General features: G+C 40.7%; 1 protein-coding gene across 1 annotated transcript; it reads right to left on the bottom strand.

Moving 5' to 3' along the window:
• Positions 1-2,285: 2,285 nt before the first annotated feature.
• Positions 2,286-10,233, bottom strand: LOC128979356 (monocarboxylate transporter 13-like). Its single transcript, XM_054397572.1, is given in 4 exon segments — positions 2,286-2,530; positions 4,326-5,129; positions 6,210-6,353; positions 10,032-10,233. Coding segments are annotated over 4 exon segments (1,395 nt in total).
• Between the last annotated feature and the right edge of the window lie 1,960 nt (positions 10,234-12,193).

Genomic DNA, 12,193 nt, shown 5'->3' with positions numbered 1-12,193 from the left:
AACCAACCAACCAACCAAAACAAAACGAAACAAAAAACACAAAAAAACCCACAAGGCAAGGCAGGAACAAGCTCATGGGTGGTCTCCCCTCAGCCTTCCATGAGAGGCTTCTGTAGAGTTTCTTCCCGATACGGTTGTCCATAGCACAAAAATACATTTACTATTTTTAATACAAGGTTGCATTTGGGATTCTTACTCAGTTTGAAGTCCAATGTAGCCTTAGATTTTCCTCTGTTATTTATCAATTCTTCTCCGTTTTATGTGTAGGTATTTTGCTTTTTACTTCTGATATTTAGGACTGCATTTCTCTCTCGAATTCTATAATTCATGTAACTTTCCCCATTTGTCAGATTAATTTATCAGACTTCAGCTATGCTGTGTAAAGTACTTGGAAACCCTTACTACCTAATACCACCTGACAACTAAACCATAGCTCCAAGTGCCACATCCAATCTTTTTTTGATCACCTCCAGGGACAGTGACTTCACCTCCCTGGGCAGCCCATTCCACTGGCCAGTTACTCTTTCTGTGAAGAACTTTCTCCTCACCTCAAGCCTAAACTTCCCCTGGTGCAGCTTGAGACTCTGTCCTCTTGTTCTGGTGCTCATTGCCTGGGAGAAGAGACCAAACCCCACCTGTCTACAACCTCCTTGCAGGTAGTTGTAGAAAGCAATGAGGTCTCCCCTGAGCCTCCTCTTTTCCAAGCTAAACAACCCCAGCTCCTTCAGGCTCTCCTCATAGGGCCTGTGCTCAAGACCTCTCACCAGCCTCGTTGCCCTTCTCTGGACATATTCAATTATCTCAATGTCCTTCTTAAACTGAGGAGCCCAGAACTGGGCACAGTACTCAAGGTGTGGTCTAACCAGTGCTGAGTACAGGGGTACAATGACTTCCCTGCTCCTGTTGGCCACACTCTCTCTGATGCAGGCCAGGATGCCATTGGCCTTCTTGGCCACCTGGGCACACTGCTGGCTCATGTTCAGCTGCTGTCAACCAGTACCCCCAGGTCCCTCTCTGTCTGGCTGCTCTCCAGCCACTCTGTCCCCAGCCTGTAGCACTGCCTGGGGTTGTTGTGGCCAAAGTGCAGAACCTGGCACTTGGACTTGTTAAATGCTATCAGGTCTGCCCATCTGTCCAGCCTGTCAAGGTCCCTCTGCAGAGCCCTCCTAGACTCCTCCAACAGATGAATGCCTGCTCCCAACTTGGTGTCGTCTGCAAACTTACTAATGGTGGAATCTATCTCCTCCTCCAGGTCATCAATAAAGATATTGAACAGGATGGGGCCCAGCACTGATCCCTGGGGGACACCACTAGTGACAGGCTGCCAGCTGGCAGTGGCACCATTCACCACCACTCTCTGGGCTCGGCCCTCCAGACAGTTCCTAACCCAGCACAGAGTGCTGCTGTCCAAGCCACAGGCTGACAGCTTGGCCAGCAGTTTGCTGTCAGGGATGGTGTCAAAGGCCTTGCTGAAGTCCAGGTAGACATCAACAGCCTTCCCCACATCCACCAGGCAGGTCACCTGGTCATAGAAGGAGATCAGGTTGGTCAGGCAGGACCTGCCCCTTCCTAAATCCATGCTGGCTGGGCATGATCCCTTAGCCATCCTGCAGGTGTGCTGTGATCACCCTCAAGACGATCTGTTCCATAACCTTGCCTGGCACTGAGGTCAGGCTGACAGGCCTGTAGTTTCCAGGTTCCTCCTCCCAGCCCTTCATGTGGATGAGCATCACACTGGCCAGCTTCCAGTCATCTGGGACCTCTCCAGTGAGCCAGGACTGGTGGTAAATGATGGCCAGTGGGTTGGTGAGCTCATCTGCCAGTTCTCTCAGTACCCTAGGATGGATCCCATCCAGACCCATGGACTTGTGAGGATCCCAGTGGCTCTGCTGCACTTTGCTTTCACATTCAACTTGTTTACAGGAAATACTGAGCACAGTATCCCCAAGCCAGTACCTGTGAGTTGATGCCTCTTCAAGTTGAATGGTGATGTCTGCACTCTGTATCTGAGAGGCAGAGTTTCTATGTGCTGCATACACACTACATAGTGATTTCTTTTAGACCATAGGTTCCCTAGTTTATCATGGTCCTGTGGGACTGCATTGAAGACTTACATTGTAAAAATGAAACTTCAACATCCAAGTAATATGATAATGGTTAGTGGTTTGTTTTAAAATTAATTACTTTATTCCTCAGTTTCAAACATTCCTATCTAAAAATTCAATCATTTTATAAATCCTACTGAGTCTGGATAAATAAAACACTTCCATATGTCCTGAAATGCTTTAAGATGTCTGATGTAGTCCCACCACTATATCATGTTCTCAACACCTTCTGTTTTGAAGTTTCAAGAGATGGATTGAAGAGTAAGGTAACATTGGCTTTTCTGATTTAATATTAGTTTGGCTTCCTCTTGCATTCCTCTGTTGGAGCTGATCTAAAATAACTAAAAATCCAGCTGATAGGAAAAGAGTGGCTCCTGCCATGTAGAAGCCTGCTCTGTAATCTCCAACCATGTCCACGATCAGACCTGAGGTGAAACAAATGACAGCAATGTGATTGACAGAAAGCAGACTAATCTGAATTTGCTCAGCAGTGTGAACACGTCATCTCCCAAAGCGAGTACGCTGGCTACGGGCCTGTCTTGCAGCTTCCTATATCACATGTGCATGGAACACTGCCCCATCATAGCTTTTTAATATTTGAAACACAATTCTCATTTACTTTTCATACGTATATTAATATTTTGATGTACTTTCCAACATAAACCATGTCAGACAAAAAAGGTAATGGCAGAAAAAACACCCCAATAATGCAGCTTAGTATCTGAGTAGTCCCATGTTCTGTGGTGTAATTTCACAGGTGCTGTAATTTGGACCATAACTGTGGTCCAAAAGCATGAGAACGTTTAAAGAAGGAAAGGAGAGGCCTCTGCTGGAGACACAGTTGGAGAGGTTGCCTGCAGTGTTAAGGGGTTTCCTGTTCAACATTTTATAGAGTCAGAGATGTTAACAAACAGCCCTCATGCCTAATGCCATCACGTACCACACTGAAAAAAACACCGAACAGTGGTGTAGTAGCAGTAACTGCATCAGTATGTGGTAGTATCAGCTGTTCTGCAGGTACAATGGCAGGTTCATCTGAGGGTTGATGAAGGCTTCTTGTTGAATCTCCCACTGAAAAGTTTGTCTACATCTAGCATACTTCCTAGCCCTTATTCCAATTTAGTGACGGTCTTGTTAGGCAAAGGACTGCAATCCAGAGCTTTCTGATTTTACTCCTAAAGTAGAAGAGCAGAACCTGAAAAGCATTCAGGGTTCCTTTCTCTTCCATACCTTCTTTTTAGCTTACTATATGTATACAAATGGGTCAGACTCATCCCCAGTAATCAGTACTAATTACCAGCCACTACATAAATATCTTGTTACCTTTGTATTCAGGTCTTCCCAGCATACCCTGGGTACTGTTCTGCTTCAAATTCTTTATAAATCTTCATTCTTCCTATATTTTCAAAAGTTAAGTAAAACATTCCAGTATTCATTTGCAACCTAGCAGTAGTGACCCATTTGCCACCTAGTAGTAGTGTCATTACCACAAAAGTCATCATTAGTGTGTGAGCAGTGATCTTTGGATGAGGACTCAAAGCCACATTCTACTAGTCACATTGGTAATTTTTCTGCCATACCATTTTATAAAATCCCTACAGCTCGCAGCTCGTTTGTCTCACATTTTTCCAAGATGACTTTGTCTTGTTACCAGCCCATAAATCCATGTGCTGTCTCATTGTCTGCTCTCTCTTCCCACTGTTTTCATGTGCTACCTCCCCCATTTACTGTACTGTTTTTTCTCAAATGCTATGAAATCAGCAGGCACTTCTGTGAAATTTCCTTGATGTTCACGTAGCTTAATGTTTCAAGCTGTTCAATACTGTAGAAACCCTTACAACAATACCAGCATTCATGCAATATGTCGTCTCAAATTTTAGTTTCTTCTCTGAATGTCTGAATCTTTTGCTAGCACCAAAGGTGTATTTTCATAGAAAGACAGTGGGAGCCCATTGAGTGGGATGAAGTGGAATTTGGGAAGCAGGAACACCACCATGCAAACTCTTCCTGCTTTCATGTTGAACAGGTATCTCTAAAACCACAGAGGAGAGAAACTGACGTTTTGGAGAGGAATTAAACTGACTCTTTATTTTTATATCTTTTTTCTCCCAGATGCCCCTAAGCTAAAACGGAAAATTTGAGTTCAAATCCAGAGTTTTTAGGTTACCATTACCCTTTCTTCTTGTAAACAGTATTTGTCAGAATATTATCTCAACTTACCAGCAAGAGGAGGCCCCACAAAACCTCCAGTGCTTCGAATGAGCATGAAAAGCCCTAGAGCACTGTCAAAATCTGGCATGCCTACAACATCTGCTAGCACTGTAATGTGAACAGCAACAGTTGTACCAAAGAAGAATCCATAGAAGGCAGTGAATATTGTCAAGGACAGGTAATTGTTAGCCAGTGGCAACAGCATCAGGGAAGTACTGATCAGTGTAATTGTCATTGTCAACAAATGAACGCTTTTGGTAACATGGAGATTGGCATACCAGCCACATAACAGTCTGCCTGCAAAGTCCACCACAGCCAAAATGGATAGAAGGGATGCAGTCCATGATTCATCTATTCCCAGGCTGTAGCTAAGTGGAACTAAAAATAGTGGAGGAACAAAAAAACTCATAGCAGCTAATATGCCAAAAATGGCATAAAGTACAAACTGTGGTTTCCTCAGAAGCATCCAGTTGAAAGTTCTGTGTGCAATGGGAGATCTATCCTCTTTTTCTGTCCTAGATGAACTGTTGCCAGATGGCATCTCAGTTTCATGCCTACCCTCAAGGAGGCAGCTGGTTGCCAGGGGTCGCATCAGTACTCCACAGACACAAATATTGAGTTGTATGCCACCTATGATCAAGAGGGCACCTTTCCATCCATATTGACTGATCAGCCACTGGAAAAAAGGTCCAAATGTGAATGCGAAGGCACATTCTCCAGCACTGGCAATAGCATTGGCCAAAGCTCTTTTTTTTGAGAAATAATGGCTCACAATGCTAATGGCTGATGTCCATGAAAAGGAAATTCCAAGTCCTGAAAAACACCAATACAAATAGCACCAGTTAGACATCAGTAAGTTATTTTGTGAAGGTGAAAATTAAATAACTCAGTGCCTCTATGTTTGTAAAGTTAAGAACAGGTAAAAGAAAAGTATTTTTCTTCCTAGCAGAAGCATGAGCTCAGCTCTAATATGTGTAAGATTTGTGGCATATGCTCTGTGAGAATAAGTGATATGTTTGAGAAAAAAAGCAAGAATATGAAGTATACACAATTATATTCTCACTGTGGGAAAAACAAACATAGCTACATGGCTATGTGGCTGAAACTAGACAGATCTCAGAGTGTCCTAACTAAGGCTGGTACTAGGTCACATCACTGGGTTAAGCTGAGCTGTGTTTCGGCTAGAAAGTGAGGGAGGATGTGAAGAAAGATGGTGTATTACCTCTGGTTAACCTTCATCTTCTTGCCTGACTGCTTTGAGCAGGCTTCAAACCTGCTCTTACTTACAGTGATTTTAATGGCTCCCTAGAAACTATTTGGCAGCCCAGGAATGACAAAGGGCTCAAATTCCAGACATTTTCTCAGGCATCCAGCATGGAACTGGGAATTGTTTATTTCATTCCCTGCCAGCTTCACTTCCTGTTCCAGGAAAATCTGCTAGCTCTTGGAGACAATTTCCTGGCCTGATTTCACCTAGAGTAAAGCAAGGGGTTAGAATCGACTGAAAGCCTGGAACTGTGTTCAAAACATAGGATTATTTGATAGGAAGTAAGAAGTTTGGGTTCTCTGTCTCCTTAATACTTCTGCACCCTTTATGTTCTTTAAACCTTCACAAAGCTCTTGGCTGAGTGAAAAATAAAACACTTTTCATTTTCTGGATACAAAAAAATGTGTGAAAATAACTAGCATCTAATTATTCACCTTTGTTGGTGCAGGTTTCTAGCACCAATTCCAGAATGGGATATAAGGGAAATAACCTTTAAAAAGAGGTTGCTGGTTCTAGTTGCTCATAAATCAAAACAGAAATCAGATTTGAAACTCCTACTATTAGCACCTTCAAATAAGGCCTCAGGGATGCTGGTGAAAGAAATCCATTAAGTCAAAAAGTCATACCCTGCAGGAAGCCGGTTGTTGCATACATCCAGATCATGCTGAAGCCAAGAAATCCCAGTGCCATTCCCAAAAAAGCCAGGAGTCCTCCAGTGATCACAACTGCCCGATGGGTGTATCGTACACACAATGAGCTGGCAACAGGGGCTGCATTAGTGGTGAAATAGGAGAAAGGTAAATGCCTTCGGAACATGAAGCTGATTGACAGGACAAACAATCACATAAAACATCTGGAAGAGAAATACCCTTATAATGATTGTCTCCAACAACCTGAATCCTGCTGGACAGGGGGAAGTCAATCAAAATTCTAAAACAGGATCTCTGCTGACAGGGAAGTGACTGTCCCTGTGGCACAGATTATAAAATACATGTTGAACTTTTTGAAAGGAAAAGAGCATGTCAATGCCTTCCTTGCAGAACAGTTCTACTGAGTTTCATGACAGAAATCTGTAGCATTTTATCAGAAAGTCAAACCCCAGACACAGAATCTCTTAAGTTACTCCATAAAATTGTATTATTGACAGTGTATGATTGATATGGCTGGCAGTGAAAACTTTCTGGAGAAAACTAGTCTTTATCTTCTAGAGCTTTGCAAAATCATCTGTTCATGGAAATAAGAATGTTTTATGAATGGTCAAAAAAGCAAGGTTTATTTTAAGGTAATGCTTTTCCAAGAAATGTGTAGTTATTTCCTAAATGTTTATCTCAGTGGTATAGTTTCTCTGAGCAGACTGTGGGAACCCTTCAACACGCAAGGGCAAGGTTGCACCAGGTAAAGATCTGACTTGGTGCAGTAATTTTGAAAACCAAAGCACTGGTTTCTAGTCATTGTTTGGAAGCACCTGAAATGTTTGGGATATTTTTGCTTAATCAAAGATCACTTATACTTCCCGGTTGTTTTCCATCAGCATCACAGAGGTAAGATCAAGGCTATTATCTGTCATGGAAAGGCACTCTGTCCTGCAGGGACAGCTTGAATCCCTCTGTAGGTTATTTTTAAAATAACCACGGCCACTAGAGGGGCCTCAAGTAACGCCTGACACCACCAGTTCTCGGCGGGGCTTCGTAGTGTGCTACTGGAGTCGTTTCAGTCAATTTGTTAATATTCTAGAAAATGGAGTTTGGGGATAAAATAAAATTCTGTTAATGAGGACCATGCTTATAAACTAAAAGACGTGGGGAGACAGTGAAGAGAGGGAAGGCAGGAAAGGAAGTTTTATAGTAGTCTGTAGGGACAGGTTCTTGTACATTCACCTATGTTAAGTAAGCCACAAATAAAGTATTTTTTTTTTTTAGCTGAGACAAGTGAAAGTTGGGAAAAGTAACAAGGGAGGTATTAATGGCTGCAAAATCTGCAGGATGTACATTTCCTGACAGTATGTAGCTGGCAGAAGTTACATGAACCCCAAATGCCTCTAAAGCATTTACAGCAAAAACTGCTATGATTTAATAAGCATATAATGATTATGCCGGAATTCAGTCATGGGCTGTAAGATGTGGTGGGAGGGATGAGACAGGATAAGGTATGTACAGTTGGAGAATCATACATAATATGATGAGCAAAAGAAAAGAAAAGTAGGTTCATATGAGATGCTTAAAGACAAGAGAAAGATCTGCAACTGGAGCAAACACATTACTAACAGTCAAATTTTGTAATACAAAATGAGGATGAGAAATTAACAGAAACTAACATGGGGTAGCAGGATGAAGAATGAAGATAGCCACAGAACTAGAAGTGGAGAAGACGGGTAGAGTCCAGAGTCTGAAAGGATAAAGAGTGATACATAGGAAACTTAGGGGGTGATAATCACAGTGCAAAAAGGGAAGGTGATGGGAGATGTACATCAGTACCAAGAGAAGGTCTATGTGTGTGATGGTGAGAATCCTTGCTGTGGTAAATCGAACAGCCTGTTGCAGATGCAACCTTGAAAGTAGGGTGTGCTCTCCTTCCACACAAGACATAGAGCTGCTGTTGAAAGGATCCAAATGGGAAAAATTAATAATTCAGTGATCATCCTTCATACTGAGCCAAGTGACACTGGAGGTTTCTCAGAGGAACATATTAAGAGAGACTAAGCCAGGCCACGAAAGATTCTCAAAGAACTGGAGGCTCAGATGATCTTCAGCAGAAGGTCTTCTGGACCCTATAAATGAAGCAAAGGCAGAAGAAGGTCAGGAAAATTTTATAGTGACCCGAAACTTTATGAACTGATATAAAGAAGGATTTTCAAATGTTTGGCCTTCAAGTTGTATTCACTGGAAGAGGATTCTTTTCACAGGACTCCAAAGGTTGAAAAGTAATTTCTGCTGCCTTCTTTGAAGTAGGCCAGCCTCAGACCTGGCTAGGCAAATACAGTTTTGCTGGTTTATCCTTGATATTATTATTTAATACTCTCTATCCTTGATACGTTCCTATATAGTGTAAATATATATTGAAAAAACTGCAAGTCAAACCCAGACTAAACCAGGACTTTGAGTTCGTTTGTTTTTTATAAGTTCATATACCTGAATTAAAAATAGCATCATAATAGGTCATAGATAAGCCTAATTTGCAAACCAAATTGATAGATTCTCATGTATTAATTTCTGCAGTTTGTGAAGTATGTGGAAAAGCAAAATTTTCATTGATTTTAAAATTAATTATTTCTGTCAGAATGAAACAAGATATAATACTGCAAATGAAGGACAGCAATTCATGGAACTGAAAAACTCTTCAACACACATGATTTGCTGTATCTCTTTTCACTACTGTTTTGTTTTTGTGAATACATTTTTCAAAGAAAGATCAGTTGCTCATGGTTTTTGGAATTGCAAGCAATAGTACTGACAGGTGTGGACTGAGCAGGAGATATATAATTATAAAAGTACCTATGCAATGAAGGATTCACAAACAAAATTATGATAACATTTATCACATAAAGAGACTTACCTATTGCAACTACATAAGAGAGTATGTAAAGTATGCTTCACAACTTCTGTATAGTTCATGCCTGCACACATTTGGAATCTTCACCATAACAATGAAGGCTCGTACAATTTACTAAGGCACAAAGGACTCTGTAAACAACTAAGTTAGAGTGAGATGCAGTATGTTTGATATTTTTCCCTCATTCATTTGGTGAGATGAGATGTGGTATTTGCCCTGATCACACAGCCCATTGCCTTTGATTACCGTAGTTCATTGTCTCTTCCTTTAATCTCTGCTTGGTCTTGCCTTGCCTTCCTAAAAGTGAACTGATTTTTTTTCTTTTTAACTTGATGAATTTTCTGTTAAGATCAATGACTTGGAATCATTCTAAGGGGGGAAAAGGAGAGCCAGAACTGGCAATACAGGGAAGGAATGTGGGGAAGGCGGCATCAGGGGGAAAGCAGGACTGAGACTCGTAATTTTGGTAGCAGATGGTTTCTCTGCTGGGCAGCATCACAGCTCTTATATCTTAAAGTACTTTGAAAAAGCAAGAGTCACTGTGAGATCAGTGAACTTGCACAAACTGATTTAAGGGCTTGATCCAACAAGCTCTGCAGTTCTTAGCATTACCTCCAATGAGTTTGATTCAAAGGTTGTAAGAAAATTTAACTGACTTTAGGTACTTAAAGTTCTTTAAGGCAATGAGATTCCTGTGTATATAGAGTCCTTATTATCCCATTCCATGTCTGACACATGGATATAATTTCATAAGAAGAAGACAACTTTCTGCACAGGCAGAAGAAGGAATTATTCTCCTTACTCTTTTTATTTTGTGGGTTTTTCTAAGGAACCTCTTCCAAATGTATCCAGTAGCGAAAGACATTAAAATAAAGTACTAGAGAAGCATTTCTACCTACCTCCCAAATGAAAGACAGCAATAGTTACTGATGTGATCCAGGATGTGGTGCTTGCAAGTTCATCAAAGTGCTGCTGGATTTCAACAAAGAACAGACCAAAAGTCTTGAGGACAGCAGCAGTGAGGCCCATCACTAAGAAGGCTAACACTACCACGACCCAGCCATAGCCACCATCTGGTGGATTGCTGCCTTGGGCCTGCATCTTTTCTAATTCTCAGATCTTCTCTCAGATTGTTTTGCTGGGATGGTGCTCAGGACTTTTAAGAGATCTGGAAGGGAAGGGGAAAGGGGAAAGGGGAAAGGGGAAAGGGGAAAGGGGAAAGGGGAAAGGGGAAAGGGGAAAGGGGAAAGGGGAAAGGGGAAAGGGGAAAGGGGAAAGAGAAAGGAAAGGGGAAAGAAAAAGGAGAAAATAAAATAATTAAAAGAAGAAACAGCTTACACAAGTAATTACAAAGGGAAAATACAATACACATTTCAGTAATTTGATTAAAAATATTACCTGTGAAACAGATATCCCAGGAGACTGCAAGCAAAGTAGAAGTAAAACAAAGAAAGTAAAAATTTAAGAAAGGAAAAATATTCAGGTAAAGTGGGCAAAAGAAGAAAGAATAAAAAACATGCAGATGTGAAAATAGGAGAGAAAATGATGGGAAAAAGGTCCTGGATTCTACCCATTCTAGTAGGTTAAAAAACATTACCCCACCCACTTCTGAAACTGATATATTATAATAAACAATTAGAATACTTAATGCCTGACAGGATACCGTACTTTCTAACATTCATATTGCAATACACTCATGAACCTCAAAGCCATCAAGGTATTTGTTTGTACCCACCAGCCTTTCATAATTGTGTGTATCGATAAAACATAATTATATTTGCTTCTGTGAGTGATATCACGGTATGACAGACTAAGAGGCAGGAAAAAAGATTCCTAAATTTAAAGGATCAGGAAAACTGTCAGTTTTAGTCTTCTGGGCATCCCCATAAAGGGAAATAAATGGAAACTACTTCACTTATCTGGAAGTCTGAACCTAGTGGACTTTACACTCCTGAAATAGCTGTCTGTCAAAGAAAGATTTCACCTGCCCTTTGGCAAGTATCAAAATGAAATTTAAAATCAAAAGAATTCAAGTTGAAGGTACTGACCATAGGATCCTCTCAATATTTATCCTATTTAATCAGTAATACTGCAAACCTGTTTTTCTCTGTGTTTTGTCTCTGAAATCCCTTGTGAAGTGGCACCTTTGACTGAAGAATGAGCATGAATAAACTTAATATTATTAAGTCCTGCTTTTGTTTTAGCAGTACTATAATTCAGAACTACTACAATAACTTCTTGGAAATTCCAGTGGCAGTCAGTCTTCTCTCTGTGTAAATACAATGTGTGTAATCTCAAATATGGCATTCAGGATGAAACTGGGTGTTACTCTGGTCTCTCAGTGTATTAGGGAATGGTATTAGAAATGGTACTGGATGTCTGAACGCTCCCTGTACACTCTGAAAGTTTGGAACTCCCTGCCTTATAATACCATGGATATGAAAACTTTACATTAGATAAATCTGTGCTGTACAAAGCAACTGAGGATTACCAAATGCTTAAAAAACTGGTCCCTGGCTCAGGAAGTCTCCAAGCTGCAAGTAGAAACTGGGAAGTATTACTTTATGCTTAGTCTATTCTTAATCTTAAACATCCTCTTTTGTCTTGAACCAATATATCCATTTTTGTAGTGAGTAACTTGCAAAGAACACTGAATAAGAACTATAAGGGTCTTCAAAATCTGAGCATTTATAAACAGTCATGGATCCAAAACTACAAAGCATTTTTGTCAAAATGGAGCACATCTTTGTGAAGAACATCTTATTAAATGCATAACTGAAAAAGTCTATTTCCCCTTAGAAATTATGTAACAAACCTCAAGTAATCATGCTGTGAACAGAAGATATAGGATTTGGCTGAGGGAGGAAACATTCTTGCATTTTTTCTTGATTCTTCACGAACACTAAATTCTGAGTGGCATGTTGTATGTAATGCAGGAGAAAAAAACAAACCCAAAACAAACAAAAACCCCCAAACCAACCAAAAAAGACAACATAGCATAGGAAGCAGTTTTGTTGTAAGAACAAAAATGTGAGCCAAAGGATAGCTACAGATATACTGG

The sequence above is a fragment of the Indicator indicator genome, chromosome Z (assembly GCF_027791375.1).
Source record: "Indicator indicator isolate 239-I01 chromosome Z, UM_Iind_1.1, whole genome shotgun sequence".
Taxonomy (NCBI): Eukaryota; Metazoa; Chordata; class Aves; order Piciformes; family Indicatoridae; genus Indicator; species Indicator indicator.
The sequence above is the reverse complement of the archived record's forward strand: the minus strand, read 5'-3'. Positions and strand labels throughout refer to the sequence as shown.